General features: G+C 47.3%; 1 protein-coding gene across 3 annotated transcripts in view; it reads right to left on the bottom strand.

The window, feature by feature from the left end:
• Nucleotides 1–18,268, bottom strand: part of ntng1a (netrin g1a) — a 253,551-nt gene that overhangs the window by 160,993 nt on the left and 74,290 nt on the right. For all 3 annotated transcript variants that reach the window (XM_063065084.1, XM_063065083.1, XM_063065085.1), the window contains exon 2: nucleotides 10,231–10,874. In XM_063065084.1, coding sequence (XP_062921154.1) covers nucleotides 10,231–10,874 — 644 coding nt within the window. The remainder of the gene's footprint in view (nucleotides 1–10,230; nucleotides 10,875–18,268) is intronic.

Raw genomic sequence — 18,268 nt, 5'->3', positions numbered from 1 at the left:
CTCTGAAACCCTCCATCACCCCACATCCCTGTGTGTCTCTGAAACCCTCCATCACCCCACATCCCTGTGTGTCTCTGAAACCCATCACCCGACATCTCTGTGTGACTCTGAAACCCTCCATCACCCCACATCCCTCTGTGTCTCCGAAACCCATCACCCCACATCCCTGTGTGTCTCTGAAACCGTCCATCACCCCACATCCCTGTGTGTCTCTGAAACCCATCACCCGACATCTATGTGTGACTCTGAAACCCTCCATCACCCCAGTGAGTCTCAGAAAGGGTCCATCACCCCACATCCCTGAGTGTCTCTGAAATCTCCACCCCACATCCCTGTGTGTCTCTGAAATCGACCATCACCCTACATCCCTGTGTGTCGCTGAAACCCATCACCCCACATCCCTGTGTGTCTCTGAAACTCATCACCCCACATCCCTGGGTTTCTCTGAAACCCACCATCACCCCACATCCCTGTGTGTCTCTGAAACCCATCACCCCACGTCCCTGTGTGTCTCTGAAACTCTCCATCACCCCACATCCCTGTGTGTCTCTGAAACCCATCACCCCACATCCCTGTGTGTCTTTGAAACCCACCATCACCCCACATCCCTGTGTGTCTTTGAAACCCACCATCACCCCACATCCCTGTGTGTCTATGAAACTCATCACCCCACATCCCTGTGTCTCTCTGAAACCCTCCATCACCCCACATCCCTGTGTGTCTCTGAAACCTCCAATACCCCACAGCCCTGTGTGTCTCTGAAACCCATCACCCGAAATCTCTGTGTGACTCTGAAACTCTCCATCACACCACACCCCAGTGAGTCTCACAAAGGGTCCATCACCCCACATACCTGAGTGTCTCTGAAATCACCACCCCACATTCATGTGTGTCTCTGAAACCCATCACCCCACATCCCTGTGTGTCTCTGAAACCCACCATCACCCCACATCCCTGTGTGTCTCTGAAACTCATCACCCCACATCATTGTGTCTCTCTGAAACCCACCATAACCCCACATCCCTGTGTGACTCTGAAACCGACCATCACCCCACATCCCCGGGTGTCTATGAAACCCTCCATCACCCCACATCCCTGTGTGTCTCTGAAACCCATCACCCGACATTTCTGTGTGACTCTGAAACCCTGCATCACCCCACATCCCTGTGTGTCTCTGAAACTCATCACCCCACATACCTGTGTCTCTGAAAATCTCCATCACCCCGCATCCCTGTGTGTCTTTGAAACTGTTCTTCATCCCAGATCCCTGTGTGTCTCCACAACCCATCACCCCACATCCCTGTGTGTCGCTGAAACCCATCACCCCACATCCCTGTGTGTCTCTGAAACCGACCATCACCCCACATCCCTGTGTGTCACTGAAACCCATCACCCCACATCCCTGTGTGTCTCTGAAACCCACCATCACCCCACATCCCTGTGTGTCTCTGAAACTCATCAGCCCACATCGCTGTGTCTCTCTGAAACCCACCATAACCCCACATCCCTGTGTGTCTCTGAAACCGACCATCACCCCACATCCCTGGGTGTCTCTGAAACCCTCCATCACCCCACATCCCTATGTGTCTCTGAAACCCTCCATCACCCCACATCAATGTGTGTCTCTGAAACCCACCATCACCCCACATCCCTGTGTGTCTCTGAAACCCATCACCCGACATCTCTGTGTGACTCTGAAACCCTCCATCACCCCACATCCCTGTGTGTCTCTGAAACCCATCACCCCACATCCCTGTGTGTCTCTGAAACCCATCACCCGACATCTCTGTGTGACTCTGAAACCCTCCATCACCCCACATCCCTGTGTGTCTCTGAAACCCTCCATCACCCCACATCCCTGTGTGTCTCTGAAACCCATCACCCGACATCTCTGTGTGACTCTGAAACCCTCCATCACCCCACATCCCTATGTGTCTCTGAAACCCTCCATCACCCCACATCAATGTGTGTCTCTGAAACCCACCATCACCCCACATCCCTGAGTGTCTCTGAAACCCATCACCCGACATCACTGTATGACTCTGAAACCCTCCATCACCCCACATCCCTGTGTGTCTCTGAAACCCATCACCCCTCATCCCTGTGTGTCTCTGAAACCCATCACCCGACATCTCTGTGTGACTCTGAAACCCTCCATCACCCCACATCCCTGTGTGTCTCTGAAACCCTCCATCACCCCACATCCCTGTGTGTCTCTGAAACCCATCACCCGACATCTCTGTGTGACTCTGAAACCCTCCATCACCCCACATCCCTCTGTGTCTCCGAAACCCATCACCCCACATCCCTGTGTGTCTCTGAAACCGTCCATCACCCCACATCCCTGTGTGTCTCTGAAACCCATCACCCGACATCTATGTGTGACTCTGAAACCCTCCATCACCCCAGTGAGTCTCAGAAAGGGTCCATCACCCCACATCCCTGAGTGTCTCTGAAATCTCCACCCCACATCCCTGTGTGTCTCTGAAATCGACCATCACCCTACATCCCTGTGTGTCGCTGAAACCAATCACCCCACATCCCTGTGTGTCTCTGAAACTCATCACCCCACATCCCTGGGTTTCTCTGAAACCCACCATCACCCCACATCCCTGTGTGTCTCTGAAACCCACCATCACCCCACATCCCTGTGTGTCTATGAAACTCATCACCCCACATCCCTGTGTCTCTCTGAAACCCTCCATCACCCCACATCCCTGTGTGTCTCTGAAACCTCCATCACCCCACAGCCCTGTGTGTCTCTGAAACCCATCACCCGAAATCTCTGTGTGACTCTGAAACTCTCCATCACCCCACACCCCAGTGAGTCTCAGAAAGGGTCCATCACCCCACATACCTGAGTGTCTCTGAAATCACCACCCCACATTCATGTGTGTCTCTGAAACCCATCACCCCACATCCCTGTGTGTCTCTGAAACCCACCATCACCCCACATCCCTGTGTGTCTCTGAAACTCATCACCCCACATCATTGTGTCTCTCTGAATCCCACCATAACCCCACATCCCTGTGTGTCTCTGAAACCGACCATCACCCCACATCCCCGGGTGTCTATGAAACCTTCCATCACCCCACATCCCTGTGTGTCTCTGAAACCCATCACCCGACATCTCTGTGTGACTCTGAAACCCTCCATCACCCCACATCCCTGTGTGTCTCTGAAACTCATCACCCCACATACCTGTGTCTCTGAAAATCTCCATCACCCCGCATCCCTGTGTGTCTTTGAAACTGTTCTTCATCCCACATCCCTGTGTGTATCTGAAACCCACCATAACCCCACATCCCTGTGTGTCTCCACAACCCATCACCCCACATCCCTGTGTATCTCTGAAACCCATCACCCTACATCCCTGTGTGTCTCTCAAACCCAGCACCACCACCGCTGTTAGTGCGTTCCCTGAACCCAAAATTTTGTGTGAAAAATGCTTGCTATGTCCATCTCTTTTGAAATCCTCTGGCATGAGATATTTCAACCGTGGGGATAATGATGCTGTATGTTACTCTGTCTGTGCTTCCTATAATCTCATAAACCTCTATCAGATCTTCCTTCAGTCTCTGATGTTCCAGCGTAAAGAACTGAATTGTCCAGCCTCTCGTTATAGCACAAGCCCTTTAATCCTGGCAGTATGCTGTTCAGTCCATTCTGTGCCCTCTCCAAAGTCTTCATATCTGTCCTGTAATGGTATGATTAGAACTGTATGCAATCCTCCAGACTATTTCCTGACTCTTGTACCTGCCTCGCCTGACAATTCCAAGCCACATGCCACGTACTTTCTTCACTACAGCTACCTTGAGGGACTTACGGATTTGTACTCTAATACCCCACTTCGCAGGAAGAGTTCTGCCATTATCTTGTGTCCTATCCACTTACATGTGACCTCCCAAATTGTAACACCTCACACTTGTCATCTGCCATTTCTCTGCCCATATCTGCAACTATTCAGTACTGTGCAAAAATTTTGGCATCCGAGCTATATACGTATATGTGCTTAAGACTTTTGCGCAGTACAGTACGAATCTCTGTATCCTTTCCAAATATCTCCACTATACATAATACCAGCAATCATTGTGTCATCCCACAGATACATGTGTCCATTGTGGTCATTGTAAGACCTGACAAACAGCTGCTTTTGTAGGGTAAGGTAATGGGTGGCAATATCACAACCAGCCACATTGAGTTGAGGTTCACTCTGACATGATGACGTAATGATCTGTGTTTGTAGGACAATAAAGTAGTTGCTACAGTTTCCCTTCAATGTTAAATAGCTTTGCTGCTTTATATACGAAAACCTACATTGATGAGCCTGATGGTCCAGGGTGATTCCAGAGATACTGAAAGTAGCAGCATCGCGGAGTAGTTCCATGGCAGCAAGAGTGGCGAGTCTGTTTGCATGGTAGTTTGTCTTCAAGGTGCCAGATTCTGGGATGTTTCTGATCGTGTCCATAATATCCTGAAGTGGGAAGGAGAACAGCCAGAGGTCGTGGTACATATTAGTACCAACGAATAGGTAGGGAAAGGGAGGAGGTCCTGAAAGCAGACTACAGGAAGATAGGATGGAAGTTGAGAAGCAGGACCACAAAAGTAGTAATCTCGGGATTGCTGCCTGTGCCACGTGACAGTGAGTATAGGAATAGAGTGAGGTGGAGGATAAGTGTGTGGCTGAGAGATTGGAGCAGGGAGCAGAGATTCAGATATCTGGATCATTGGGACCTCTTCTGGGGCAGGTGTGACCTGTACAAGAAGGACGGGTTGTACTTGAGTCTGAGAGGCGACCGCTATCCTGGCAGGGAGATTTGCTAATACTACTGGGCAGAGTTTAAATTAGAATTGCTGGGGGGTGGGAATCGAACTGAAGTGACAAACGAAGAGGCAGTTGGCTCACAAATAGAGTAAGCATGGAGGCGGTGAAAAACGGAGGATAGGCAGGTGGTAGAGAAGGGACGCGCTCAGATCGACGGTTTGAGATGTGTCTATTTTAATGCAAGGAGTATTACGAACAAAGCAAATGTGCTTAGAGCGTAGTTCAGTACTTGGAGCTATGATGTTGTGGCCATTACAGAGACTTGGATGCCTCAGGGGCAGGAATGGTTACTTCGAGTGCCAGGCTTTAGATGTTTCAGAAAGGGCAGAGAGAGGGGCAAAAGAGGTGGGGGCGTGGCACTGTTGATCAGAGATAGTGTCACGGCTGCAGAAGAGGAGGAAGTCATGGAGGGATTGTCTACGGAGTCTCTGTGAATGGAATTAGGAACAGGAAGGAGTCAATAACTCTCATCATTATCAGCATCATCATCAGGTGCCATACCCAATTTGAGCTTTGACTGCCATGGCCCACACACTCCTGTTTTGGGTCAAGTGGATCTATTCAATAACTCTACTGGGTACTTTTTTATAGACCTCTCAATAGTAACAGGGACATCTAGGAGCAGATAGGGAGATAGATTTTGGAAAGGTGTAATAATAACAGGCTTGTTGTGGTGAGAGATTTTAATTTCCCAAATATTGATTGGCATCTTCCTAGATGAGAGGTTTAGATGGGGTGGAGTTTATTAGGTGTGTTCAGGAAGGTTTCTTGACACAATATGCAGATAAGCTTACAAGAGGAGAGGCTGTACTTGATTTGGTTTTGGGAAATGAACCTGGTCAGGTGTCAGGTCCCTCAGTGGAAGAGCATTTTGGAGATAGTGATCACAATTCTATCTCCTTTACCATAGCATTGGAGAGGGATAAGAACAGACAAGTTAGGAAAGTGTTTCATTGGAGTAAGAGGAAGTATGAGGCTATCAGGCAGGAACTTGGAAGCATAAATTTGAAACTGATGCTCTCAGGGAAATCTACGGAAGTAATGTGGCAAATGTTAGGGGATATTTGCCATTTCTTTGCCCATTCTCCTAATCCGTCTAGGTCTATCTGTAGCCTCTCTACTTTTTCAAAACTATCTGCCCTCTACCTATCTTCCTATTGTCTGCAAACTTTGCAACAAAGCAATCAATTCTATCATTCAGATCATTGATGTGTAACATAAAAAGAATTGGTCTCAACACAGATCCTGGAACACCACTAGTCACCAGCAGCCAGCCAGAAAAGGCTCCCTTTATTCCCACTCTTTGGCTCCTGCCAATCAGGCACTGTTTTATCCATGCTAGTCTCTTTCCTGTAACACCATGGGCTCGTAGCTTGATAAGCAGCGTCATGTGTGGGGCCTTGTCAAAGGCCTTCTGAAAATCCAAGTACACAACATCAACTAATTCTCCTTTGTCTATCCTGCTTGTTATTTCTTCAAAGAATTCCAACAGATTTGTCAGACAAGATTTTTCATTGAGGAAATCATGCTGATGACAGCCTATTTTATCATATGCCTCCAAGTACCCTGAGACCTCATCTTTAATAATTGACTCCAACATCTTCCCAATCACTGAGATCAAACAAATTGGCCTATAGTTTCCTTTTATCTGCCTCTATCCCTTCTTGAAGAGTGGAGTGATATTTGCAATTTTCCAGTCTTCCAGAATCTAGTGATTCTTGGAAGATCATTACTAATGCCTCCACAATCTCTTCAGCCACTTCTTTCAGAAACCTGGGGTGTGCACCATCTGGTCCAGGCAACTTCAGTTTCCCCAGAACCTTCTCCCTAGTAATGGTAACTTCACACATTTCATGCCATCTGACACCTGGAACTTCCACCATATTGCTAGTGTCTTCCACAGCGAAGGCCGATGCAAAATACTTATTCAGTTCAACCGCTATTTCATTGTCCCCCATTACTACCTCTCCAGCATTGTTTTCTTGTGGTCCGATATCCACTCTCTCCTCTCTTTTACACTTTATGTATCTGAAGAAACCTTTGGTATCCTTTCTGATATTATTAGCTAGCTTACTTTCTCATTCCATCTTTACCTTCTTAATGACTTTTTTTAGTTGACTTCTGTTGGCTTTTAAAAGCCTCCCACTAATTTCCCTCTAATTTTTGCTCTATTATATAGAAACAGAAAATAGGTGCAGGAGTAGGCCATTCGGCCCTTCGAGCCTGCACCACCATTCAGTATGATGATGGCTGATCATCCAACTCAGAACCCTGTACCAGCCTTCCCTCCATACCCCCGATCCCTTTAGCCACAAGGGCCATATCTAACTCCCTCTTAAATATAGCCAATGAACTGGCCTGAACTGTTTCCTGTGGCAGAGAATTCCACAGATTCACCACTCTGAAGTTTTTCCTAATCTCGGTCCTAAAAGGCTTCCCCTTTATCCTCAAACTGTGACCCCTCGTTCTGGACTTCCCTCTCTTTGCCTTTATGTTGGCTTTGACTTCTTTTGTTAGCCATGGTTGTGTCATCTTCCCTTTATAATACTTCTTCCTCTTTGAAATGTATATATCCTGTGCCTTAGGAAATGCTTCCAGAAATTCTAGCCATTACTGCTCTACCGTCATCCCTGCCAGTGTTCTTTTCCAATCAATTCTGGCCAACTCCTCTCATGCCTCTTAATTCTCTTTACTCCATTGTAATACTGATACATCTGATTTTACCTTCTCAAATTTCAGGGTGAATATGATCATATTATGATTACTTTCCCCTGATTCTTTTACCTCAAATTCTCTAATAAAATCCAGTTGATTGCTCAACATCAAGTCAAGAATTGTCTTTCCTCTAGTGGGCTCAACCACAAGCTGAACTAAAGAATCATCTCTGGGCACTTCAAAAATTCTCTCTTCTGTAATCATGTTGTAATCCAGCACCAACTTCATTTTCCCATCTCCCAGCAGCTGTAATGCTGCTGTGACACTGTAACTTCCTTTCGGATCAATGAAGTATCTATCTATCTATACTGAAGTCCCTCATGACTTTTGTAACATTGCCTTTTTGGCATGCATTTTCCATCTCCCATTGTAATTTGTAGGGCACATCCTCACTACTGTATACAAGTCCTATCAGGTACTTTTTTCCCCTTGCAGTTCCTTAGCTCTATCCACAATGATTCAAGACCTTCCCACCCTATGTAATTTCTTTCTAATAATTTGATGTCATTTTTAGCAAAAGAAGCAATGTCGCCCCCTCTGACTCCCTGTCTGTCCTTTTGATTGAATGTGTAGCCTTGAACATTAAGCATCCAGCTATAATCTTTCAGCAATGATTCAGTGATACCTACAACATCATACCTGCCAATCTGTAACTGTGCTGCAAGTCTATTTAACTTATTCCATATAGTGCCCTAATCCAAATACAACACCTTCAGTCCTGTATTCACCCTTTTTGATTTTGTTGTACCATGCTCAACCTTTTGATTCCTAACCAACATCTTACCAACATCTGCCTCCACAACCTCTCTACTAACTATCTGGTTCCCATCCCCCTGCAACTCTGTTTAAACCCCACTGTGCAGCATTAATAAACCTGTCCACTGGGTTATTTTTTCCCCTCCCGCTCAGGTGCAAACTGTCCTTTCCTTACAGATCCCATCTTCCCTGGAAAAGAGCCCAATGGTCAAAAAATCTCACGCCCTCCCTCCTACACCAACTCCTTAACCACATACTAAATTGTATAATCTTCCTAGTTCTGGCCTCACTAACATGTGGCACAGGTAGCAATCCTGAGATCACAACCCTGGAGGACCTGCCCTTTAACATAGTACTTAACTCCCTGAGCTCCCTATGCAGAACCTTGTCACTCGTCCTACCTGTGTCATTGGTAGCTACGTGGACACGACTTCTGGCTGAGGACTCCGTCCGAGATATCCTGGACGCTGGCACCCGGCAGGCAACACACCATATGGGAGTTTCATTCTTGCCCACGGAGCCTCCTGTCTGTTCCTCTGAACATGATGTATCTCCTCTTCCCCATTCCCTTCTTAGTCATAAAGGCAGATTCAGTGACTTGCCTCGGTTATGTCACCACCCCCCCCGCCCCAACCGACAGTATCCAAAGTGATGTACCTATTGTTGCTTGCTGCCGCTTACGTGCAGGAGGGAGGGGAGCTGGGGGGTACTTTGGGGTTCCAACATTTAACTGTCATTCATTCTTTGGGGCACCCTCTGTTTTCGTGGATGGTTGCAAAGAAAAGGCATTTCAGGATGTATATTGTATACATTTCTCTGACGTTAAATTGTACCTTTGAAATCTGTTGTTGAGGGAGATGGTCACAGGGGTAATCTGCACTGGCTCGTTAATCCCCTTCCCCTTCCTGTCACCCAGTTTCCTGTGTCCTGCACCTTGGATGTAACTATCTCACTATATGTCCTATCTATCACCCCTCAGACTTCTGAAGGATCCAGAGTTCACCCAGTTTCAGCTCCATCTCCTTAACGTGGTTAGTTAGAAGTTGCAGTTGGACATACCTCATAGTTGTAGTCATCAGGGACATTGGAGATCTCCCTGCCTTCCCACATCCCACAAAAGGAGCATTGCACTATCCTGCCTAACAGCTCTCCTGTCCTAGCTGAACATATAAAGAAGACAAAGGAAAAAAAAGAGTTCTTCTTTTCCTTGCTTTCTCTGAGTAAAGCCTCTCTTCATTGAAGAATTGAAGAGCTAAAGCCTTAAGATCACAAATGTTGCCCTGACACCATCCTGAAATTTTGTCCTGACCAAGTACACCAGATGTTTCCTGACCATGTCCCAGATGTTTCCTGACCGTGTCTCAGATGTTTCCTGACCATGTCCCAGATGTTTCCTGACCCTGTGACTCAGATGTTTCCTGACCCTGTATCCCAGATGTTTCCTGACCCTGTGTCCCAGATGTTTCCTGACTGTGTCCCAGATGTTTCCTGAACCTGTGTCCCAGATGTTTCGTGACCCTGTGCCCCAGATGTTTCCAGACTGTGTCCCAGATGTTTCCTGACCCCCTGTGTCTCAGATGTTTCTTGACCCTGTGTCCCAGATGCTTCCTGACCCCCGTGTCTCAGATGTTTCCTGACCGTGTCCCAGATGTTTCCTGACTGTGACCCAGATGTTTCTTGAACCTGTGCCATAGAACCCATGCTCCAGATGTTTCCCTGATCCTATGCTCCAGCTGTTTCCCTGATCCTGCTTCCCAGACATTTCCTGATCCATGTCCCAGCTGTTTTGTTGCTCCTGTGCCCCAATTTTTCCTCATCCTGTTCCCCAGATGTTTCCCTGACCCATGCCTGATATGACTTCCTGACCGTGTTTTCCAGATGTTTCTCTGACCTGTGACTAAGCTGTGAGTGTTGCAAAGGCAAACTGCTCTCACCGGCCACGGATGTCTAGGTTGGAGATTGCGTAGAAGTACTTGGAGAGTCTCTGCTGGTCCACACTGGTGGCCCCGGTGGCGGGCCTCAGCAGCCTGAGCCGCAGGTCCGTCAGCGTGAAGAAGTCCCTGAGCTCCTTGGTGGTATCAAGCTGACCGTAGAGTGAGGCCATATCCCGCAGTCGGGGGCCTCCAAACAGTGCAAATCGCTCCTGTATCTCAAAGCGCACCATCTTGTCCAATTTCCACACGTAGCCCCTAGAATACTCCTCAGTGCAGATTATGTCCAACACGGAGGCCGACTTCAGCTCCTTTGCCCTCCGCGGCTCCATCCCAAAGGAATTGAGGCAATCAGCTGCATAGAACTGGTAGGGCTGCCACGTCCGCCCATGGTCCAGGGACTTCTCAAGGACCATCTGCTCCGGCCGGCCCGACTCGAAGGTGATGATGATGTCCTCGGTCAGCTCAATACTCTTGCCCCAGGACAGGGTGATGTTGACCAGCAGTGGTTTGGGGAAACTCTTCCAGGAGACACTCTGCCAAAAGGTGTTGGGGATGCGGCCCTCATCATCTAGCATCAGCTCAGGTGGGTGTGCCAGCTCAGGGGTACTAGCGTCACATTCGTTATAACACATGTATGGATTCTCCTGAAAATTGAGAGGACAGAGGGTCAGACACAGGGACAGGCGCCCATCACACACCTCCTGGGGTCAGGCACTGGGTGACATTCCCAATGCACCAGCCCATCACACACTCCCTGGGTCAGGCACAGAGTGAAACTCCCTCCACATTGTCCCATCACACATTCCTGAGATCAGACACAGACTGAATGTCCCTCCACACCACCTCATCACACACTTCCAGGGTCAGGCACAGAGTGAATTTCCCTCCACACCAGCCCATCACACACTCCCTGGGTCAGGCACAGAGTGAAACTCCCTCCACATTGTCCCATCACACATTCCTGAGATCAGACACAGACTGAATGTCCCTCCACACCACCTCATCACACACTTCCGGGGTCAGGCACAGAGTGAATCTCCCTCCACACCAGCCCATCACACACTCCCTGGGTCAGGCACAGAGTGAAACTCCCTCCACGTTGTCCCATCACACATTCCTGAGATCAGACACAGACTGAATATCCCTCCACACCACCTCATCACACACTTCCAGGGTCAGGCACAGACTGAATCTCCCTCCACACCAGCCCATCACACATTCCTGGGATCAGACACAGAGTGAAACTCCCCACACACCATCCTATCAAACACTCCTGGGGTCAGACAGATTGAAGTTACATCCACACCATCCCATCACACACTCCTAGGGTTAGCCACAAAATGATATTCCCTCCACACCATCACAATAAATACTTCTAGTCAAACAGAGAGTGAAATTCCCAGGATCAGAGAGAGAGGGCTCCCTCAACACTGTCCCATCACACATTCCCGGGGTCAGGTACAGAGTGAAATTCACTCTGCACCACCCCATCACACACTCCCGGGGTCAGGCACAGTAAAGTTCCTTCACGCTGTCCCATCACACCCTCCTGAGGTCAGGTACTGAGTGAAATTCAGGAATACGCACACACTAATTTTTTCAGGGATACACGTTGATAAGCCTCTCTGTGCTCCACTGGCCCACACCCTGTTTGTTAGCTGGATAACTCCATCACTGGAGTGTTAACATAGAAAACATGCAGCACAATACAGGCCCTTCGGCCCACAAAGTTGTGGCGAACATGTCCCTACCTTAGAAATTACTAGGCTTACCCATAGCCCTCCATTTTTCTAAGCTCCATGTACCTATCCAAAAGTCTCTTAAAAGACCCGATCGTACCTGCCTCCAGCTCCGTCGCCGGCAGCCTATTCCACGCACTCACCACTCTCCGAGTAAAAAACCTACCCCTGACATCTCCTCTGTACCTACTCCCCAGCACCTTAAAAAGTGGCAACCATTTCAGCCCTAGGAAAAAGCCTCTGACTATCCACATGATCAATGCCTCTCATCATCTTATACACCTCTATCAGGTCACCTCTCATCCTCCATCACTCCAAGGAGAAAAGGCCGAGTTCACTCAACCTATTCTCAGAAGGCATGCTCTCCAATCCAGACAACATCCTTGTAAATATCCTCTGCACCATTTCTATGGTTTCCACATCCTTCCTGTAGTGAGGCGACCAGAACTGAGCACAGTACTCCAAGTGGGGTCTGACCAGGGTCCTATATAGCTGCAACATTACCTCTCGGCTCCTAAACCCAATCCCACGATTCATGAAGGCCAATACACCGTACGCTTTCGTGCGTGTTGAAGAATGATGTTTGGTGTCTCACTATAAATAGTTGTACATCTCTGAAACATTCAGTGACAGCATTTGTGAAACCGCAGAGAGTTGGGAAACGAGGGACAGAAGTTGCCTCCTTCTTTCTGAGAGCAGAGGCTGGTTCCCGCCCCTGTCTTTGTACCATTGGCTGGTAAAACAATTCCTCATCAACAAAAGGTTTAGGAGCAGGGGAGGCCAATCAGTCCCTTGATCTGCTCTGCTATCACCATCACATGACCAATCTGCACATTCCCTGCACTATCCCAATATTCCTTGATTAAAGTCAGCAACTTTAAGTACCTTGGTGTTACCATTTCAGAGGATCGGTCCTGGGCCCAGCACGTAAATGCAATTACGAAGAAACCACAGCAGTGCCTCTGCTTCCTTAGGAGTTTGCAAAGATTTGGCATGGCATCTAAAACTTTGACAAACTTTTATAAATGTGTAATGCAGAGTATATTGACTAGCTGCATCATAGCCTGGCATGGAAACACCAATACCCTCGAATGTAAAATCCTACAAAGAACATAGAACATAGAATAGTACAGCACAATACAGGCCCTTCGGCCCACAATGTTGTGCCAGCCGTCAAATCCTGCCTCCCATATAAGCCCCCACCTTAAATCCCTCCATCACTATTCAAAGAGCAGTGGATATGGCCCAGTCCATCTCGGGTAAAGCCCTCCCCACCAATAAGCACATCTACATGGAGCATTGTTGCAGGAAAGCAACTTCCATCATCAAGGACCTCACCACCCAGGCCAGGCTCTCTTCTCAGTGTTGCCATCAGGAAGAAGGTACAGGAACCTCAGGACTCTCAACACCAGGTTCAGGAACAATTATTACCCCTCAACTATCAGGCTCTTGAAACAAAGGGGATAACTTCACTCAACCTCATTTGCATCAACACGAACAAGTTCCCACAACCTGAGGACTCACTTTCAGGACTTCCTCATCCCATGTTCTCGATATTCATCGCTGATTTATTCGTCACAGCTTGTTGTTGTTTGCACATTGGATGAGTGGACAGTTGGTGGAGTCTTGAATCGATTCTACTATGATTATTATTCTATTATGGATCTACTGACCATAAGGAAATGAATCTCAGGATTGTATATGGTGACATATATGTACTTTGATAATAAATTTACTTTGAACTTTGATTCTAGATCCAACAGTCCTGATCTGATTGAAAGTGACTGAAACTCCACAGTTACAGGTCAGGGAATTCCAGATATTCATCCATCCCCTCCCATTTCCCCTCAACCACCTAGGGCAAAACTGTCTCTTGCCCGCAGTTCAAAGTGTCTGATTACTCACTGAGTCTGATCTCTTGCTGCATAACTGGCCCTTCACTCTGGTATGGCGTTGGATGACCAGTGTGGGACAAGTGAGTGATGAGGAAAGATGAAAAGCAAATGACAGAAGGAAACACTGAGTGTCCTGGCTCCTCTGGGAAAGTGGTGTCTCCAGGAAGTTACTGGTGGGATGGATAAAATCAGTGGGTGTGGTGAAAGATGGAGAGGGGGATATCTGGGTTGAAGGAGGATTCATGAGGGCACAGTTGTTCCTGCACCAACAGCTGGGTGAGGTTTCCCACTCCATACTAGAAAATATCTGCAAAATCCTAGGATGCATCTGTGACATCCCTGGAAACATCTGCACCATCTGGTCCCAAGAAACATCTGCACCATTTTGTTTGGGAATGTCTGCACTGTCCCATCCCAGGATCATCTGCACTATTTCTGGAACATCTGTACCATCTCATTTTGAGATCATGTGCACTACCCATCCCAAGAACTGTCTGACTGTGTGTCCAGACCCAGGCAGAGCAGGAAGTCCTCCAGTGTCAAGGTCATGACCACTGACATTGCACACAGATGGAATCAGGCCCTTCATACTAATTCATCATTGCTGACCAAGGAGCTGGTCTAATTTGCCGACATCCTTCTAAAGCTGACACCTAATACAGCAAGGGGATGGGAACCAGCATGATAGAGCTAAGGATGAGTCAGCAGATGATGGATGTTGGATGTGACATGATATAAGGAAGGACAAACCAATGGTTGGGTACAAATGCAGATGGAGCAAAGAGTGAAATTGTACCACGGCAGCAAAATTCAAAAGGGTGAAGAAGCAGAACCGAAGGTGCTGTATTTAAATGCGAGATTGGTCAGGATGACATTGTGGGCATCACTGAGTGATGGCTGAAAGAAGGCCATAGCTGAGAGCTTAACATCAAAGGATATACTTTGTATTAGAAGATCAGGCAGGAAGACACAGGCAGTGGTGTGGCTCTGTTGGTAAGAGATGGAATTACATCTTTAGAAAGAGGGGACATAGGATCAGAGAATGTTGAAGCTTTGTGTGGAGTTAAAAATCTGCAAGGGTAAAAAGACCATTGTGGGAATCATATACAGGCCTCCAAATAGTAGCTACAGTATAGGGTTGAGATTGCAAAGGTAGCTGGAAAAGGCATGTAAGAAGGGTAATGACACAATCGTAATGGGGAAAAATATTCAAGAGGATTGGGAAAATTAGCAAGAGAGGGAATTTGTTAAATGCTTACGAGATGGCTTTTTAGAGCAGCTTGTGCTGAAGCCTACAAGGGGAAAGGCTATCTTAGACTGGATGTTGTCTAATAACCCAGATATTATGAGGGAGCTTAACATAAAAGAAGGCGGTGATCATAACATGATCGGATTCATACTGCAGTTTGAGAGGGAGAAACACAAGTCACATGTATCAGTATTGCAAAGGAATAAAGGGAATTGCAGAGGCATGAGAGAGGCGCTTGCCCAGGTGGATTGGAGGCGGATACTGGCAGGGATGACGACAAAACAAACATGGCTGAAGTTTCTGGGAATAGTACACAAGGATAGATATGTCCCACAGAAGAAGCTCTCAAATGGCAGGGGTAGGCAACCGTGGCTGACAACGGAAGTTAAGGGCAGCATAAAAGCCAAGGAAAGGGCATATAAGGTAACAAAAGTGAGTGGAAAGTTGGATGATTAGGAAGCTTTTGAAATCCAACAAAAGGCAACTAAAAAGGCTGTAAGAAGGATAAAGATGAAATATGGGGACAAACTAGACAATAATATAAAGCAGGATACCAAAGGTTTTTTCAGTTCTCTGAAGAGTAAAAGGAAGGTGAGAGTTGACATTAGACCATGGAAAATGATGCTGGTTAGGTAGTAATGGGGAAAAAGGAAATGGCAGATGAACTTAATGAACACTTTGCATCTGTCTTCACTGTGGAAGACATTAGCAGTGCGTCAGAGGTCCGTGAGTGTCAGGGAGCAGGAGTGAGTGTCATTGCTATTACAAAGGAAAAAGTGCATGGCAAACTGAGAGGTCTTAAGGTGGATAAGTCACCTGGACATGATGGACTACATCCCAGAGTCCTGAGAGAGGTTGCTGAAGGGATAATGGATGCATTGGTCATGATTTTTCAAGAATCACTTGATTCTGGCATGGTCCTAGAGGACTGGAAAATTGCAAATGTCACTTCACTCTTTAAGAAGTGAGGAAGACAAAAGAAAGGAAATTATAGGCTAATTAGCTTAACCTCAGTGGTTAGAGAGTTGTTGAAGTCTATTATTAAGGATGAGGTTTCGGGGTACTTGGAGAATAATGATAAAATAAGTCAAAGTCAGCATGGCTTCTGTATAGGGAAATCTTGTCTGAAAAACCTGTTAGAGTTCTTCAAGGAAGTAACAAGCAGAGTGGACAAAGGAGAGGCAGTGGATGTCGTTTACTTGGATTTTCAGAAGGCATTTGAAAATCACAGGTGTCACACGTGAGGCTGCTTAACAAGATAAAATCCTATGGTCTGGCAGGAAGGACACTAGAGTATTGTCAACAGTCTTGGGCCCCATATCTCAGAAAGGATGTGTTGTCATTGGAGAAAGTCCAGAGGAGGTTCACGAGGATGATTCCGGGAATGAAGGGGCTAACATATGAAGAGAGTTTGGCAGCTTTGGGCCTGTACTCACTGGAATTTAGAAGAATGTTGGGGATCTCATTGAAATGTAATGAATGTTGAAAGGACCAGATAATGTGGATGTGGAGAGGACGTTTCCTATGGTGAGGGTATCCAGAACTAGAGGGCACAGGCTCAGAATTGAGGGGTGACCTTTCAGGACAGAGATAAAGAATAATTTTTTTAGTCAGAGATTAGTAAATCTATGGAATGCTCTGCCACAGAGTGCGGTGAAGGCCAAGTCCATTGGTATACTTAAGGTGGATGTTGATTGTATCCTGATTGACACTAGAAGACACTAAAATACTGAGCACAGTACAGGCCCTTCGGCCCTCGATGTTGTGACAACCCATATAAGACCATAAGACAAAGGAGCAGAAGCCGGCCATTTAGCCCATCGAGTCTGCTCCGCCATTTTATCATGAGCTGATCCATTCTCCCATTTAGTCCCATTCCCCCGCCTTCTCACCATAACCTTTGATGCCCTGGCTACTCAGATACCTATCAATCTCTGCCTTAAATACACCCAATGACTTGGCCTCCACTGCCGCCCGTAGCAACAAATTCCACAGATTCACCACCTTCTGGCTAAGAAAATTTCATTGCATCTCTGCTCTGAATGAGCGCCCTTCAATCCTTAAATCATGCCCTCTCGTACTAGACTCCTCCATCATGGGAAACAACTTTGCCACATCCACTCTGTCCATGCCTTGCAACATTCAAAATGTTTCTATGAGGTCTCCCCTCATTCCTCTAAACTCCAAGGAATACAGTCCAAGAGCGGACAACATTCCTCATATGTTAACCCTTTCATTCCCAGAATCATTCTAGTGAATCTTCTCTGTACCCTCTCCAACATCAGCACACCCTTTCTTAAGTAAGGAGACCAAAACTGCCCTCAGTACTCCAAGTGAGGTCTCACCAGCGCCTTATAGAGCCTCAACATCACATCCCTGCTCCTGTATTCTATTCCTCGAGAAATGAATGCCAACATTGCATTCGCCTTCTTCACCACCGACTCAATCTGGAGGTTAACCTTAAGGGTATCCTGTACGAGGACTCCCAAGTCCCGTTGCATCTCAGAACTTTGAATTCTTTCCCCATTTAAATAATAGTCTGCCCATTTATTTCTTCTGACAAAGTGCATAACCATACATTTTCCAACATTGTATTTCATTTGCCACTTCTTTGCCCATTCTTCCAATCTATCCAAGTCTCTCTGCAGACTCTCTGTTTCCTCAGCACTACCAGCCCCTCCACCTATTTTTGTATTGTGACGAGAATACACATAAAATTAAGATGTTTGCCGGCCTAGGTTAGCATCAGTGACAATCAGCAAGTGGTCTGCCACCTGCCCTCAGGGGAAGGAGAGATAAGGAACAATGGAGCAGCGTCTGGAGATGTGTAATGAAGGGATGTGGGAGAGAGAGCTGTCTGGAGCGGCTCCCCCTTTGAACCCTGAACTGTTTGAAGTGATGGACAGGCGATACCCCAGCAGGGGGATAAAAAGGGACTGGTTCGCTAAGGCAGACACACACGCCACCCGAGGTAACGAGACCCTGGAAGCGGTGCGCCTCTCACGAGTGGGTGAGAAGAATCGGACAACGGCCAGGGTGGAAAGGTACGATCAGCGGGAACCCGGTGTGTGTCCGCCCTTGCCTGGGTGCCGGGTTCACTGCAGAGGATCGACCGCATCTGGAGGAGGGGTCACAGTCGGTGACCTCAGGTGACA

This window comes from Mobula hypostoma, chromosome 12 (assembly GCF_963921235.1).
Source record: "Mobula hypostoma chromosome 12, sMobHyp1.1, whole genome shotgun sequence".
Taxonomy (NCBI): domain Eukaryota; kingdom Metazoa; phylum Chordata; class Chondrichthyes; order Myliobatiformes; family Myliobatidae; genus Mobula; species Mobula hypostoma.
This window is presented reverse-complemented; position numbering and strand designations above follow the sequence as displayed.